The sequence below is a fragment of the Sceloporus undulatus genome, chromosome 2, assembly GCF_019175285.1.
Source record: "Sceloporus undulatus isolate JIND9_A2432 ecotype Alabama chromosome 2, SceUnd_v1.1, whole genome shotgun sequence".
Classification (NCBI taxonomy): Eukaryota; Metazoa; Chordata; class Lepidosauria; order Squamata; family Phrynosomatidae; genus Sceloporus; species Sceloporus undulatus.
In genome coordinates this window covers 40,970,514-40,988,367 of record NC_056523.1, presented here as the reverse complement: position 1 = coordinate 40,988,367, position 17,854 = coordinate 40,970,514, and the positions used below count along the sequence as shown (strand labels likewise).

Genomic DNA, 17,854 nt, shown 5'->3' with positions numbered 1-17,854 from the left:
CCAAATAGCAAATCTTGATTTTGCCATTTTACATATAGGGCACAATTTTACTATGCCATTGTATTTAATGGGACTTGAGCATCCATGGAGTTTGGTATCTAAGGGGGGTCCTGGAACCAAACTCCAGCAGAAAACAAGGGCCCACTGTATTTGAGAATATCAGCAATGATATAGATAATTGTAATCTGGCAGTGTTTGTTTATTGAAAAAGTCCTTTACCAAAAGTTCTTGTGCAAACTTTATTGCCATGCTATCAGAGGAGGGGTTGTCTTACAGTCCATTAACTAGTTAAAGAACAAAAAGCAGAGAGAAGGAACAGTCAGTTCATATAGTGGAAAAATGCATAACTATGAGTTCCCTAATAATTGGTATTGAAATGGGTACTAATTCATAAATGATACAGGGATAGATAAGAGTAGTGAGGCAGACAAATTTGCTGACAACTCTAAATTAGTAAAATGATGAGTACAAAAAAGGGGGAAATTAAAAGATCCAAAAGAATCTCCCCAAATTGTAAAGGACAAGATCAATTCATTGTAAACATATATGAACTGATACATATTATGACGAAAAACAAAACAAAACCTAACTCAATATAATGATGGAATATCAGCTAGTGATGGCTAACCTTGTAAGGTGGATAGCTCAGTAAAAGTGTTGTCCAATGTGAAACTGGTGAAACAAAAGCAAATTCCATAGGGAATAAGGCATTAGAAAAACAGTTGAAAATAGAAATGTTAATACTGTGGTGCCTTTACATAATTTGTACGGTTGGAGATCTGTGTACAATTCTTGTCACTACAATTCATAAGGGTGACTGGAATGCTGATAATAGTGAAGAAAAGTGAAAGCCAGCTGGAGTGGCTGGAGGAAATGTAATGACTCCACTATAAGGGGGGAGAGAGAATGCAGATGCTGAGGCATGTGAAAGCTAGATAAAATTATGTATGGTGCAGAAATAACTTCATAACACTAGAAGCCATATTATTAGTCATTATCTCCTAAAACTTGAAGATGAATGGGACAAGATCCAGGATAGATGAAGTATATCTCTCACACTGAAACAACATGTAGAATTCATTAGCACAAGAGACTGCTTTAGAAGGGTGAATTCTTCCTATTAATAGATAATAAGTGTCAGGAGTTGCTTAGACATCTTGCCTGCCATAATCAGTTTAGTAGTCGAAGTGATGGGTTATGTAGTAGTTTAGCATTATAGAACAGTGGTGATCTCATTTGTAGGTGGTGAGATAACAACGGAATGGACACAGGCTGTTAGCTGATCATTCCACTGTGAGAAAGGAACATAAACAAGAATGTAAAGGGGCAGGGTGGGAATGAAAGGAGAAAAACTGTTTATTAATTGAAAAAGAATGAGAAATAATCCTGCCATAAATTTGAAATTTCCTATGGTTTAAATAACCCAATAGAAATGGCTGCTAATCAGTTCTGACATCGAAAGTCACTGGACTGGCTCTATAGTTTCTTAATAAAGGCTTGAATTTTTCTGAACTTTGGTTCTGGCTGGACTTGACAATAAGACTATCAATAACTTCCAGTTATGATCACTGTATTCCATCTCCAACATTAAAGGGAGTATATCTCTGAATAACAATTGCATGTTCTGTTTGTGATCTTCCCATATGCATCTAATTGACTGCTGTGAGAACAGAATGATGGAGTAGATACCTGTTTAGATGGAGCCACCCATGATTCCTATTAGTATTATCTTGATCAGAAAAATCATTCATGGTGTATTTATCTGGGGTGAAATTAACCTTCACATACACAAACATACATGTACAACTACTTCCCACCCTCTTGACTTTTTAAGCCACCAGCTTTACATAAATGAAACATTAACCAAGGCATTGAACTGATTGCAATAGGTAACAGAAAATATAAGTTTGAAGTATTTGCTATAATTAGCAGACACTATTTATCCACTTGAGAAGTCAAAAAGGAAATTTGGTTATCAGCAGACTTCTTATCCCACATTAAAAGAGAAGAAGTTGGGCAGTCTAGTGAGATAGTATGGCCCATGGGACCCCTAGGTAAAATATTATTTTAAAAAAATTGTCATGATGTCATATCACTCAAATCCACATTATATGTCATATGGTAGGTTGTTTTGAGAAATGCTTTTATTGCAACAAACAAACATTCTTATTTTAATCCCAAAGGCAAAATTAAAAGACTTACTTTCCAAGGGCAAAACATTCCAGTTTAATGGATGAGCCTTTTGCCACCTGTGTTGCTTCTGGAAAACGCACTTCAATCTTTGGCTCATATTCCCCCATCACACCTGTTGAACATCAAAACAGCAAGCACTTCAATTGGGCTTTAGACCCAACTACTGCAACAGAATGTCACTCAGCATAAATAGAAAAGTGTGGCCTTACTTGTTCCCATGAAAACAAAGTGTCTTCCAGGGAGAGCAAGAGTGGGTCACTGTGTGGTGCTCAATGTGAAGTCTACAAACAAAATCACATCAGTGATCTCACCTTGCCCTTATGATCCAGATTGTTAGAAGTGACTAGCACTTAGTGGTTGACAGAGAGCGCATTACATTCTCTTCAAAATCTTAAAATGGATCACATATATTTAGGACCAAATCCAGTCCTAAAGTCAAATGGGCCACTCACAATAGCAAAATATGCAAGGAATATCCCACTTAATGTCCCGCCAAAATGGTAAAAACTTAATTTTCCATTGACATCCCTTTCCATATTAAATCCTAGAAAAGTCAAGTGGTTCTAGGTTTCATCTGTATCCAAGTAGAATAAACCCTGTTATGCAGTTACTGGCAATGTTTCTGTTATATGAATTCATATAGATGTATTTATTATTAGTGCTCCAAGACAATGCAATATAGAGACTGTAGACTCTTGGGATCAAGGACTGTCTGTTGATGCCAGACAGAAAGCCTAAGCATGGCTGGAGTCTTCTCCATTTGCTCTGTACTTTATGTCCCAGGATAGATACAAGTAATCCATCTTCCAAAGGGGCGGCTTCAAGCCACCCCTTCAGGGTTGTCTCGGCCCAAAGTCTCATCGACTGAACTGAATTTCTTTCTGAATGGACATGCTGACAACTCTAAATTAGCAGACACTAATGCACCCCTTAATGTTTTATTAGGCTGTTGCTTGTAGCAACATGTCTTCTCTGGATCTTTCATTCTGGTTAATATGAGATCTTTTGCAACTGATATGTAATTATTTTTTGCCACACATCCTCCATTATACACATCACATATTCCCTTCAGCAATCTACATATTGCTTTTAAAACATGGGGACATAGTGCTGCATAGTATTCATTACTATTTTATCAGAGCATTGTTGAGTGCACTGTGTGGGACCATAGTTTGGAGAAGCAATCCCATCTTTAAAACCCTTTGCTAATGGATTTCTCAAAATATATATTCAACCATGAACATTTAATTAAATATCTTGCTTTAAAAGGAAGCCTTTCATTTCAGTGACTAAACTGGATTAGATCTAGCTTTCTGCATTTTAGATCTGAACAATGGAAGCTTGTCATATCTGAATTTGAACATACTAAGAATGATCCTAGTATGAGAATTAGGATTCATTTCAGCATGACATTTTTCCATGCAGTAAGTTTGGTTTACTGTGGCATATCCTCACTGCAAACAAATCATTCAAATACTTCTTCATTTCTCCCAGAAAATCTCAGGAATGTTAATTCTGTAAGGCAAGGGACTTGTAATCACCTTCAGAGGACTGTTAGATTCTTATCCATTCGGGATTCTCAGATTTCTCTGGGAGAACCAATGGCATACAGGACTACAAAATACATTTTAAATGGAAGTTTATACACATTGAACCACCCTTTCTTCTGGGGTAGAAAATTGCATCTTCCAAATGTTGTACAATGCCCTGCTACTCTAGCCATCATAGCCAATATCAAGGAATTCTGGCACTTGAACCCCAGCAACTTCTGGAATGCTGCATAGTTCTTATCCCAACATTACCCATGCACTCAGTTCCATACTAAAACTAGAACCAAAGCATAATCTCAAAAGGTGTCCTCAGATAACTGGTCTCCTTATTACATAACTTAAATGCAGTTGCATTGCCTTACAGTGATTAATTGCTACTTCAAAATCAAGAGAACTCATCAAATACATATTCAGGATTTTTAAAAAACAAACAAACAAACAAACTCACCATCGCTACGAAGCACAAGTGGTGTGGGTGGGCCCTGCACACTTTGTTTTGCTTCTGTATTTGTTACAACACATGTGTAGTTGCCCACATCCGAAGGTTCCACTTTGGCGATGTATAGATTTCCTGTCTCTTGAGATACAAAGCGACGACTGTCCTCCTGAACATATAAGGGATTATCATTGAAAATCCAAGCATAGGATAAATCTGGAAAACATCAAACACTCATTACATATATTTTCCTAAGAAAGCTCTGAGAGTTAGTATTATTGGAAGAGATATTTGAAAATATGCAATTTATCTCCATGATTTTCATTTCTGTTAAAATAGCTTGCATGAAATAATTATGGGACCTAATGTTAAATCCTGAAATGGTCTTTTACAACAGTGTAGATAACTCAGCTACCTCCAATCATTTTCACCTTCCCACAGCAAATTGTTATTTTCTTTAAATAAAAATAAAAATTCTGGAATACTTCAGCTCTTTTATATAGCAAGAAATACGCCTCCCACCCGTTGATGATTTGGATTAGCAGAGAAGATAGATGCAGCAGTTTGGTGTTTGTGCACTATATCATGGATACTGTCATGTTTTAAAATTCAAGTAGGGTTCTGGTATTCAGTTCACATGTACATATTCTGTGCTCATTGAATGAGAAATCAGTAATGACTTCAGCCATCCTATTTCCAACAAAATATTTTTTTTTATCCAATGGAGACTGTTTGCACTCTTGACTCAGTATAATCAAGTATACCCAGATCTAGTGATCCATCAGTGTCAAAAATAACACATTGGGAATAAAGAAAAGAGCATTGAAGAGGCAAGAATCCACAGGTTGGATTGCTGGGTTTCCTTTCTCCTTTTAAGCTGTCAACTATTTTGCATTAGAAAATATTTTGGCAGCTAGAAGGCATAACAATAACAGCAGAATAATATAGTATTATTAGGCTGCTGGACATGGTTATATTTTAAAGCACACTTGAAAAACTATCCATAGAAACTTGTTTACAATGACGCTTAGAAAAATTAACTTTTTTTTTAAATGACAGCTTGCCAACACTTTGGCCATACTGCCTGTGTGTTCCTTGGAGATGTTGTCCATAGAGGTAACTTTTCCAAGCTCTGCTTTAGAATTAAGAAAGTTCTGTGTTGCAAGTGTGTGGATTGCATTATTCCTGAGAAAGCATTGATTCTTCTATTCTGAATTGCCTCTGCCTATTTTCACATGGCTTTCTTTGGAATGACTTCATAAAATAGACAAACCTTGCCTTTTTCTTATTGTGGGGTTTTGATTTGGAGTGAGTGAATCTATACAACACAAGGCTAAAGGGCATGTCTGGAGATGTCAGTCAGTTCCCGCTCCCTGTTTTGGCATATATGTCTGAAACCAGAATGAGAGTAAAATGGGTACTTAGAATTCAGGCCCAACACAGACCATTAAGAAAGGGCACATTTTTAACCACTCTTTTGTTTACACAATATAGTTGCCTAGAGCATCTTATGCAAATTGAGATGCCTATTTGCATGTGAAAACAAAGGCAAACCAAAACAGATAGAACAGATTTAGTGTGCTGCCTCAATTAGCCAGTCAAAGCTTATTTTACTTGTCAGACTCCACTCCAAAAAAAGAGTATGCCTCCTTCACCCCAAAGTATAACATTTCACATAAAGAAATCCATTTGGCCAACTATGGCTCATTACCAAGAAGGTAGGGCAAACTGGTGAGACTAGAAAAAAGAAAATAATCTTCAGAATCCCCAAGGAAATGGGGAGCTCGCTGTCAAAATTAAACCCATCTCTCTCCACCCCTCTTTTGAATATGATCGGGCAAAAGGCTATATAATACATGGGTATTTAAAGGTTGCACTTTACTTTTTAAACAGGTTCTGTCACAGAACATCATGTGTTCTGCTGCATTGTCCACATAGCCAGGGAGTTGTGCAGACATTAAGCCAGCATCATTGTACATGGACTACAAGAGCGGACATTGAACAGACAGCTACTCCACTTCGAACACATCCCTCTGCATGGGCCTGAAGCACATCTGGGATTACACTTTTACTTTTTTAAAGAAATATCTCTATGCTTTGAGGATAGAACAACTCCTGTCCTAACTGTCTTAGCTTTTGCATCTTTGCCCATTGCATCCTCCTTTAGGTACTGGAGATGGCTCACCTTCTTTCTGATTCCCTTGCTGCTCTGCTCTGTCTGACTCATTGTCCTTCTGTTCAGTGGCTTCTTTTCACCTTCTGTCACAATTGTTCCTTTCTACAGTTGGGAGTTTGACAGCTGACTGTGTGGAGCTCTTTTCTATCATGTTCTGGCAGTGGCAGTAGTGGCATGGAAATTGTATTTTTAATAAAACATAGTAAATCAGAAGTTCTGAAATCTAGCAGTTTAGCATCCCTTAATTAAATGTATAATTCATGAGCTCAGAACTTTCTGCCAACTGATTCATTTCAAAACGTCGCCTCTTTCTCCCCATTCTGACTCCTTGCCATCATCAATGCCATTTTACAAACATTATTTATGTTTCAGTTGCAACATCAGCATGGTATGATAATGAGTCTGTAAACACCAGTGGTTTCTGTGGAATTTTATGCTGACTTCCTATTATGTGACTATAATTAGAAACAGCTTGTCACTCGGGATCCATCGAAGATGCTTCTTTTCTGAAAGCATTCTCACTCCTTTCCCACTCTCTATGCAGTATATAGTCAAGAAGTTAATAAAAATCTAACAAGAGGAAGTTTGGGAAATGCTACTAAATATTTTCTGGGACCATGGAGTAAACTAGCATTCAAAGTAGCACTGCTCAAAAATGCAATTTTCCTGACACAAAAGCCAGGGAGCAATGCCAACTTGGCTCCTGCCCACTTCTGCGCACAGACTTCCGAGTTCTACTTGCAGACCTACACTAGTCAAGATGCCTTGTTCAGACAGACATAATGGGCTCAGACACTGCTCTCAAAACCCATGACCTTGGCCTGATATAGACTGTGAAGCAATTTTAAATTCACTTGTTCAAGTCAATATAAGACCTCCATGTTCTATGGATTTCAATAGACAAATATAGGCGGGTTACAAACCGCCAAAAATACATATTGAATACTTATTAGGGTTAGGAAGGGGCAGTGCTTCTGCACCCCCTAACCCTAATATGTAGTCAATATGTACAATATGGTGGCGGCCATTCCACACAGCCGCCACCATATTGACATACCGGACGCTGTGCGTCTGCACGTCACGCTGCGCTTATGACGTCGCAGGGCCCCATTGGCCCCTCAAAACGTCATAAGTGCACCGCAGGAAGAAGCTCCATTTTGGAGCTTCTTTTTTGCTCCGTGAGGGAGTTGCACGGTTTGGCTGCTGCGGCTCCCTCACGGAGCAAACAGCAGCACCGGCAGACCGCCGCAAAGCGGCGGTCTGTAAAGCACCATAAACTTGCTGAATGTTCCGGAATGGCTGGTGGAAGATGGGGGGGTCAATAGGGCATCCACTTCCAGCCAAGTCTTTTTGGTGCTGCTGCTGCTTGTCTTCAAGTGAAATCCAAATTATTATGACTCTATCCTACAGTTTTCTTGGCAAGGATTATTCAGAAGACGTTTCCCACATTTTTCCTCTTGGTCTGAGAGAATATGACTTGGGCAAGACCACTCTGGGTTTTCATATCTGACCAGTGATTGAGACCCTGGTCTCCCATAAACCTAGTCCAATACTCAAGCCACTACACCACATTGGCTCACATTTTTTGTTTATAAGTTTCGGTTTATCTGAAATTGAAATCAACTGAGCTTAAGAGTTTTTTTGTTTTCAGCGGGCAGAACTATCATGCTCCAGAGCAATTGGTGAAAGACAAAGACCAAAGCAGCCATGTTTCTAGAAAACAGCTAGCCACTTAGAAACAAACATAGAGATGATCATACAACCCTGGCTCTGGATACAATACCTAGAGAGATATTCATTTGTGCCAGATTTTATCTCCTGATATTGTGAAAAAAAATTATGGATTGATATGAATGCATCAATTCATGAAGAATGCTAAAACATAATTGCATATTAATGAGGAAGTATCACTTATATGCTACATAAGGATGGACACCTCATTGCATTCCAGATGTTACTGAACTGTAATTTCCACCATCCCCCACTATCTGATTTGCTAACTAGAATTGATGGGGATTGCAGTCTAACAATATTTTGAGAGCTGGAAGCTACCCACTATAATAAAGGGTGGATAGAGAAGATTTTTCCAGTTTGATTATAATGTGGCAGCTATGGAAGATTGAAACTCAAGTAGGGAACTAACATAGAGGGAATTTTTTCATCCAATTGGCACTTGAATTTTATTTAGTGTCTAGATCTGCCAGATTTTCCTCAGACAAAAACTAACTACAGAGAGTCCTTGGTATCCACTGGGGTTTAGTTCCAGGACACACACACACACACACACACACACACACACACCGTGGATGCTAAAAGCCATGGATGCTCAAGTCCCATTAAATACAATGGTGTTATAAAACAGTGTCCCTTACATAAAATGGCAAAAACAAGGTTTGCTTTTGGGAATTTATATCTTTTAAAAATATTTTGAATTTGTGGATGCTTGAATCCATGGATTAAAAAAAAAATCCATGTACATGGAGACCTGACAGTATGAACCAAAATGGGAAGCCAGAAGTGTTTGGGTAAAACTAGCAAAAATTCTTGGGAAAATTCTGCAAATTCCTAGGATTTTTGTTTAAAGTAATTAAATATTAATCACTTTAAATGACTGGGGATTAAAGTCAGAGGAAATGTCAGGATTTTTACAGCAACCAAGAGAGTTTGCATAAGCATTATTTTAAACAGAGTGGTCCTGGTTTTATGATATTATTTTAAACAGGGTAGTTTAAAATGACATCTTATTCAACAGGAGAACGCTTTCTTTGAGCCCCACTGCCATCACAGGCTCACCTGGTAAAGATATGAGAAAGGGCCTTCTTGGTGACTGTTTCTACCCTCTGGAACTCTCTTCTGTGGGAGGCTAGGCTGGCCCCCTCTTTGCTCTCCTATTGGCAGCAGGCAAAAACCTTTTTTGTTTTGTTTAAGTAGACTTTTAATGTGTAAGCAAGGAGGCCACTTGTTGGAAGGGGGTGTTTTGTTTCAATTACCTTTTAACATCTTTTAAATATTTTATATTTATTAATTATTATAATATTAATTTTTTAAAGTGACTCTTTGTGGTGACTACTTTGGGTCCCAATTTGGGAGAAAGGTGGCATGCAAATAAAATAAATAAATAAATTGTGCCTCCTGAAACCTCTCTCCATCTATATTCATGCCAAGTAAGATTTGTTAAAGCCTCATTTCATTATGGGGAGATTTTTATGGTCCTTCAAAGTGAGGTGGGGATGATTGTGGACTGGCCAATTCATAAGAAACCTTTATTGTGAGTAGGAGAATTGACATTGCTTCTTCAACACAGAGGATCAGATAGCAGAAGGGTCTGAAATGGGGTATGTTGAAGGGCGATTGAGAGAGACCTAGGAACCAATGGACCAAAAGCCCTCTCATTCCTATGATACGTCCCAGCCCTGGTGCATTTTCCTGCTCACTGTAAACAGTAGGGGACAGAGATGTTGGGGAAGAGACGGATAGGGTTGAAAACCAGTAAACAAACAAAAAAAGCACAAATGGTTTGGATAACAGAGACACAAGTTGGCAATCCCTGATACTAATTTTTGGAGTGTCTTTAAACGCTTTTGTTCTTGTGCTCTAGGTTATTCATAAAGAGATACATATTTCTCCATAGTAGATTAGGGCCAATGCGTGCATAAAGTCCTTCATACAGAATTCATTCCTTGAGGTATCCTTATTATAACAGAACAATTTATGAAGCACAAGATCAAGGCTTTGCTTACAATGAAAAAAGCAATCACCCTATAATTTTCAGGGTCCCATACCTGTAACAAAACACTGATTTGTGTTAGCTTGATCCCATTCAAAATTTCTAATTTTCTTTCCCTGGGCTCAAAGTCTTTCCCTCCTGCTGCTTCATGAAAGGTTTATGTCACATCCAGCCCAGGTATGCAATTCAGCACAGCTTTGTGCACTTCCACTCTCAGCTTCTTTTCTTTGTTGCCTATGCTGACATGAGCATCATACCTTGTGCACTCAACCTGCATATGTGAGCCCAACACCTCCCAAAAAAGGTCAAGAATGCTTCAGAATAAAGGGGTGGGTGTGATATAGAGTAACAGCCTTAAAGAGATATATTCTAGGTAGAGGAGTAAAAAAAAAGAGGAGTTCTTTCATTTAAACAGAATCCATAATAATGTCCTAAATGAGTTTTTTTCCTCTCCAACTTATTGAATAAATATAATTCTGTCATTAATTGAAATCAAAGTGACAGTATTTTGTGGATGTTCCCTTTCTCTTTCTTGATTCTTCAGCCCTGGTGATTGAATCAGAGAATTTGAGTTTGGGCTGTTGTTATTTTTCCCAAGAATGCAAAGACTGAAAATTAGCCATACTTCTAAAAAAAATTTAATTTATTGATTATGGCTTGTTTTTTTTTGTTTTGTTTTTTTACAAATTCACACATGCCTGAATACAATATTGTATTTGAGCATACATTGTGGTGAAATGGCTTGAGTGTTGGACTGGGACTCAGTGAGAGCAGGTTTCCAAATTCCTACTCAGCCATGGAAATGCACTGGATGATCTATGATACAGTTGCCATACTTCAGAGTTGACTTGAAGGCATATGACAACAACATATCTGTGCATATATGCCATATTTTCTATGTAAACATTATAGATTTAGTGCACGTGAACTGCAGTTTGGTTTGGTTTGGAGTCTGATTTTGGAAAAAAACCTTATATTAGTTAAGTGAACATTAGAGGCACAAGAGGGGATACAATTATGGGCTGCCACAAGAAATGCCACTTCAGTGCCACACATTATCTACTGACTTTTTTTTTCAACCAGTGAAACAACCAATAGTAACATATCTTTTCATATCCATTCCTAAACCTAGGGGTTTATCACATGGAGGTCCTTCCATGTGCAGAAGTGTAATTGTGGCTTCCACTTCATTCCCGTCATGCACCCGTAACTGGGGGAGCCTCCTGGAGTGCTTTGCTTATTAACTATTTATCCTGTTAATAAGAAAAGTGCTCCAGGAGGCTTCCCCAGTTATGAGTGCATGATGGGAACGGAGCGGGAGCCACGATTACACTTCCATAGCACCATGGGGGATCACACCCATGGCACTTGTGTGACATTTAGGGGGTACTTGCATGATGTTTATCACACGGAAGGACCTCTGTGTGATAAACTCATACTTAGGATCTTCACAGGAGACTCACTGAAGACATATCTCCATATCTCCCTAGACCACTGTAATACCTGTTAAGTTCTCCTGGTGAGGCTCGGGGGCAAACAAAATTCATCTAGTTCCTATCACATTCTAGAGATTAGAATTTAATTTGCTTTAGGTTTTGTACCAAACCTCCCCCCCCCCCCCCCCCCCCGGTCATTTAACAAAATGGAGAGAAACTTTTAATTTCTTAAAAAAAAACATGAATGCATGGTTTGCATTTATTGAGCCATATTTGTGGTGACAAATTAGGGCTCCTGCATATTTTCCCCCAGTGACAGGTCCATCTTTGTTGACACTTACATGTCAGGCATGTACACCATGTTCTTCTCCATATTGAGACTGGAATTGATGTACCTACTGAATTTGACCATACTGAATTTAATCATAAATGGAATAGAAAAAAGTAGGAAGAACTGGAAGGAAACAAAAGTGTAAACTCCCTAGTGCACACTCAGTGGGTACTCCACCTGTACTTGGATAGATTATACTCCAAGATTTTGAAAACATTTAAAATTCATAGCACATACTACCCATCCATTACCTGCACTGGCTAATAGTATAAAACACAATACAAAATGCCTTATAGTACCTCCATGGTGTGGTGGAGGACCACAGAGCAGAACGACTCCTTGTCCTTCTCTGACAGATACGATACTTCTTGCTTTGGTTTCAAAGCTTTCAAGATCTTAAGGAAGGAGAAATTAAAAATTTCTGTTAGATGTATCAATTTTCAAACAATAAATCAAATTTTGTTGTTCTTACTGAGATGACTTTGAGGTGATTATGAGAATGATGTGCCTATACAGATTCTCAGTACTTTTGATTTCCTGTATTTCCATTTCCTGTGAAATTACCTATGCAGAGTGGCTGAACTGAACTGTAAGCAATTTCAGCCTCCTCCAAATATATTGTTTTTGGTTAAGAGGTTATAGCTATGCATATATAGAAAGGGAAACAAAGTAATAATGCTCTTCAGCACTAGGCTTGCTGTTTTCTGACATAAGTATTCATACACACACACAACACACACACACACACACACACACCATTGATTTTTTTATGCTTCGTTGTATTGTGACATGCAACCAAATGGACTATTCATTAATCAAATCAGGGGAGAAAAATGAAACAATGGGTTGAAGTTGAACCCATGGAGTCTTTATTCTGTAATATTCTGTAATGCACTTAAAATGGAGCCCAAGACATGGTAATATACAATTAGATAAGGGTCTACTATTTGCTATATAGGTTTCAAGTTGCTTTTTGTTTCTTTTCTGAAGTAGTCCCACTAGCAGTCTGAGGTGCAATCTGAAAACTGCAGAGGACCTGGCAGAAAGTAATATAATTGTCCTCTGGAGGAAATTTGGAAGTTACACTCAGAGGGCTTCAGGGGAGGAAAGACAATCTGTTTCACCTGCAGCTCCACTCTTCCACTGTCAGACAGACCCACCCCTTCATACAGCGTGATTATACACTATCAAAATATGAAAATATAACTGAGCTAGTGAAATAACTACTTTCATCTTTCATAGATACATTTTAGGGATAATTTAAGAAACTGGAAGGAATGTTACACAACAAAATGAACAGTACTAATATTAATTGGTGATTATATATATATACTATATACTATACTACTACTATATCCATCTCCATTGAGCCCCCTTGTGTGTGGGGGAGAGGCTGCAGTATCCTAATGAAATTGTGAGCTATGCTATATATATAAATGAACTTCTTCTTAAAAAAAAGCCAAACACCCATTCACATTATTCTGTTATATATCCTGCAACTAGTGCAGGAGATATGTTGTTGCTAAGAGAGACACCTGTAGATAAATCTTGTAGCACCTTTGAGAAACGGGTTGCCTGCCAAGGCCAAAAAGCCTTTGCTCCTGCCAGCGTCTACTTCAGATGATACAGGCCAAAACCCCGGGGGCAGGATTGGACTGGTCACGTCGGACCATAATAATAATAATAATAATAATAATAATAATAATAATAATAATAGAGTTTATTTGTATTTCTCACCACTCCAAAGATCAAGGCGGGATTACAACAATAAAATAATGCAAAGTAATACACAATAATAGAAAATGTTAACACAATCAATAAAACACTAATATTGAATTTAGGAATTCCTATTAGTACTCTAAAATCAATTTATCAGTAATCAGTGGTCAAAGTCGAGAGTGGGCTATTGTCATCAACTTTTATATAGAATCTGGTGGATATACCCATCGGAAGAGATCCATTTTGATTGCTTTCTTAAAGGCCTCTAGGGTGGTAATGAAATGGATCTCTTCCGATAGACCAGTCCATAATTTTGGGATCACTGCTGTAAATGCCCTGTGGGAAGTTATTAACCTGGTATTATGATGTTCCAATAAGTACTTCCCTGATGTTCTGAGAGTGCAGGGCGGATTGTGTAGGGAGAGGCGTTTCCCCAAGTAACTTGGGCCCAAGCCATGTACGGCTTTAAAGGTAATAACCAATGCCTTGTATTGTGCCCGGAAGGTAATTGGCAACCAGTGGAGAGATTTTAATACTGGTGTTATATGGTCAAACCTAGATGTACCGGTGACCAATCTGGCTGCCACATTTTGTACCAATTGAAGCTTCCAGACTTAGTACAAGGGTAGCCCCAAGTAGAGCGCATTACAGAAATCTAAATGAGAGATTACCAGTGCGTGTACCACTGCTTCAAGGTCCTTTCGTTCTAGGTAGGGACGCAGTTGGCATATCAACCGAAGTTGATACCAAGCACTCCTGACAGTCGCATCTATATGAGATGACAGTTGCAGGAATGGGTCAAGGAGTACTCCCAAACTGTGAACTTCATCCTGTAGGGGAAGTGTGTTCCCATCCAGGACTGGTTGACAAATCTCCGTCCCTGGACTTAGGGTACCTATCACAAGTACCTCCGTTTTCTCTGGATTTAGCCTGAGTTTGTTTTCCCTCTTCCAGCCCATTACCGACCCAAGGCAGGCCTCTAGAGGAGAGATGCTATCCTTAGTCACTGCAACAGTCAGAGACATGGAGAGATAGATTTGGGTGTCATCAGCACACTGATACCACAGTGCGCCAAGCATCCGGATGATCTCTCCCAGCAGTTTCATGAAAACATTGAATAGCATTGGTGATAGTATCATGCCCTGAGGGACACCCGATATGAGCTCCCTCTTGAACGAATAACTTTCCTCAAGCGACACCATCTGGACTCTGCCCAAGAAGTAGGACCTGAACCACTGTAAAACAGTGCCCTCCAATACCTAACTCCCTCAGGCGTTCCAGAAGGTCAATGGTATCGAAGGCCGCTGAGATGTCCAAGAGCACCAGCAGGGTCACACGTCCCCTGTTGATGCCCAGACAGAGATCATCGATTAAGGCGACCATAGCAGTCTCAACTCCATATCCCGCCCTGAAACCGGTTTGAAATGGGTCCAGATAATTGGTTTCATCCAAGATAACCTGGAGTTGGAAGGTGACTGCCCTCTCAATCACTTTGCCCAAGAATGGTAAAAGGGAGACTGGTCTGTAGTTATTCCTCTCCAGGGGATCTAGGGAGGATTTTTTAAAAAGCGGTCTAACAATTGCCTGCTTTAATTCTGATGGAAATTTTCCCTCCCTAAGGCATGCATTAATTATGGATTGTAGTAATATTTTTGTTGCATCCCCTCCCTGGGCAGTCAGCCATGATGGGCATGGATTGAGAGGGCATGCCATCTTCCTAACACTTCCAAGAATCTTGTCCACTTCATCGGTATTTACAAACTCAAAGTGATCCAGTCTAACATAGTGAACAGAGTCACTGAGCACCTCTCTTTCTGTCTCTGTCATAATGCCCGCCTCCAGATTAGCCCTTATCTGAGAGATTTTACCCACCAAAAAGTTGTTAAAAGCATCACAGCAGGCTCTAGTTAGTTGTAGTAATGTGTTTAGTATGGGAGGCAGTTGAGTTAGTTCTTTAACCACCCTAAACAGTTATGCTGGGTAAAACTCTGCGGATGCAATATGTGCAGCATAGAAAGAATTCTTTGCTGCATCTAATGCCACTCCGTAAGAAGCCAATATGTTTTCAAGGAGTGTCTTGTGAGATAAACACTGATGTTTCCACCAGTGGCGCTCTAGTCATTGTGTGATCCACTTCAATTTATGAAGATCTTCAGTGTACCATGGTTTTTTGTTTGAAGTGGGCCACTAAGGATGCTCAGGAGCGATAACGTCTATGGCCTTGGTGAGGTTGTTATTCCAAGTATCAACCAAGGCGTTGACAGAATCGCCATCATTTTCCACCATAAAACCCTCTATAGCTTCCTGGAACCTTTTGGGTTCCATCTGTTTTCAAAGGCAGACCATTTTAATAGGTCCTCCACACCCGAGGGGGATATGGGTTGTGACCTTTAGTCCTATTTTGACCAGAAATGATCCATCCATGACAGGGCAGAGGTATGAATGACCTCTGCCCACAGATATTCCTGATCTGTACTGAAGACCACATCAAGTGTATTACCAGCAAAATGTGTGGGATGCAAGACTAATTGGGTAGACCCATAGAAGTCATGGTATCCCTGAACTCCCAAGCTTCACCTGTTCGATCTAATGAGCCGACCTCAAAGGGGATATTGAGGTCTCCCAGTACAAGAAGCCTGGGAGACTCCAATATTAGCTCCGAGACCAGCTGTGTCAGCTCGGCCAGGGAGTCTGTTAGGCAACCACCAGATATACAGTGGTACCCCGGGTTACGAATTTAATTCGTTCCGCCGCCGCTTTCGTAACCCGAAAATCTTTGCAAGCCGAAAAACCCATAGGCGCTAATAGCGAAAGCCGCGATTTCGTGCGAAATAGCGCCGAAAAGCACCAAAAAATTTTTCGTAACCCGAAATAACCTTCGTAACCCGGAACAGTTTTTTTCAATGGATTTTTTTCGTAACCCGGAAATTTCGTAAGGCGGCGCATTCGTATCCCGGGGTACCACTGTAGATCTAGTGGATCCGGCCCAATCCTGGGATAAATAGCCTTTATCTTGGGTCAACTTGATTCCTCATTTGCTGTGGATTTATCTGGAAACTCTGTGGCAAACCTCAGCTGTTTACACACACCCCTCTGTGCCCTTTGCCTTGCCATGTCATTGCTGGTACTGGTATTCTGACATAGCAATGAAGGGCCTGGTCATGTGGGTGGAGCCAGGTGCCCCATTTTCATATCAGATACAGAAATGGAAGGCTTCATAGCACCAGTGATGGTGTAACAAGTTAAGGAGTGTGTGCTGGTAGCAGGTCCCAGGTGAGAACAGGGGCAGGTGTGTAAACACCCGCTTGTCACCACTCTGATCCAAGAATCAAACAAGGTGAGTCCCTCAGTGAGAAAAAGAAGTCTGTTGTATAAGCTTGGATGTATATACTATGAAGCAAGTCCAGTTTATGAAAGCTTACACTCCAAAATGTCTTCTCTCAGTTCATCTCAAAGATGCTACAAAATCCTTATACATACTAATACAGACACAGCTATGTCTTTGCATGAGTTTACTTTTGTTTGCTTTTAACTGCCCTTGAGTCAAGCTTGACCTATGGCGAGCCTATGGATGAAACATCCCAAAGACCGCCTATCCTCCATTGCTCTGCTTAGTTCTTGCAAACTCATATCCGTTACCACCCTAATAGAGTCTATCCATGTACCATGCAGCCTTCTTTCTTTTTCTATTTCTCTCCACCTTTCCTAGCATTATTGGGTTTTCTTTTCCACTGAGTCATGCCTTTTCATGATGTGTCCAAAGTATGACAGCCTCAGTTTTGTCATCTTGGCTTCCAGAGAGATTTCTGGCTGTGGCTGATCTAGGACCCATTTGTCTGTCTTTTCGGCTGAACGCAGGATCCCCAGCACTCTTCTCCAGCTCAAATGACTTGGTTTTATTTATTGGCAGTCATTTTAGAATTTACAGTATTCTTTATTCATTTACTAAATATGGATCCTTTTTACTGGATATTCATGTATTTATTTGGATTTTCACATTAGGAGGCTAGTACTCCTCATGCTGGGACAATTTGCTTCCAATTTAATAACAATGAAATTAAATCTAGAAACTGAACTTTTGGCGCTTTTAATTTTTCTACATATCATTCCACACAGCTAGACATTCTAAAAAAGAAAAACCTCCTCAGGTGAAGAGTATCAGGAAAAGACAATCCTCCCCTAAACGAACACTGAATACATATTTGCTATAATAGTGATAATATTCATTATAAACAAGAAATCAGAAGCTTTGGAAATACTGGCCTGTCATCTAGATTCTGTAAAAA

The 17,854-nt window shown here is 39.5% G+C and overlaps 1 protein-coding gene and 1 long non-coding RNA gene across 7 annotated transcripts in view; both read right to left on the bottom strand.

Annotated features, from left to right (window-relative positions):
- Window positions 1–17,854, bottom strand: part of LOC121922680 — a 365,925-nt gene that overhangs the window by 174,416 nt on the left and 173,655 nt on the right. The window lies entirely within an intron of this gene.
- LOC121922678 (contactin-6-like) overlaps window positions 1–17,854 on the bottom strand; it is a 193,882-nt gene that overhangs the window by 122,950 nt on the left and 53,078 nt on the right. For 4 of the 6 annotated variants that reach the window (XR_006102208.1, XR_006102209.1, XM_042452387.1 and 1 more), the window contains exons 3-5: window positions 12,149–12,244; window positions 4,192–4,395; window positions 2,203–2,305 (exon numbers count right to left, since the gene is read on the bottom strand). Coding sequence is in view for 4 of the 6 variants with exons in the window: in XM_042452387.1 (XP_042308321.1) it covers window positions 2,203–2,305; window positions 4,192–4,395; window positions 12,149–12,244 (403 nt within the window). In the remaining 2 variants the exon portion in view is untranslated. Of the gene's footprint in view, window positions 1–2,202; window positions 2,306–4,191; window positions 4,396–12,148; window positions 12,245–17,854 lie in introns of those variants that run through there. The other 2 variants (XM_042452386.1, XM_042452384.1) reach the window with 2 other exon arrangements.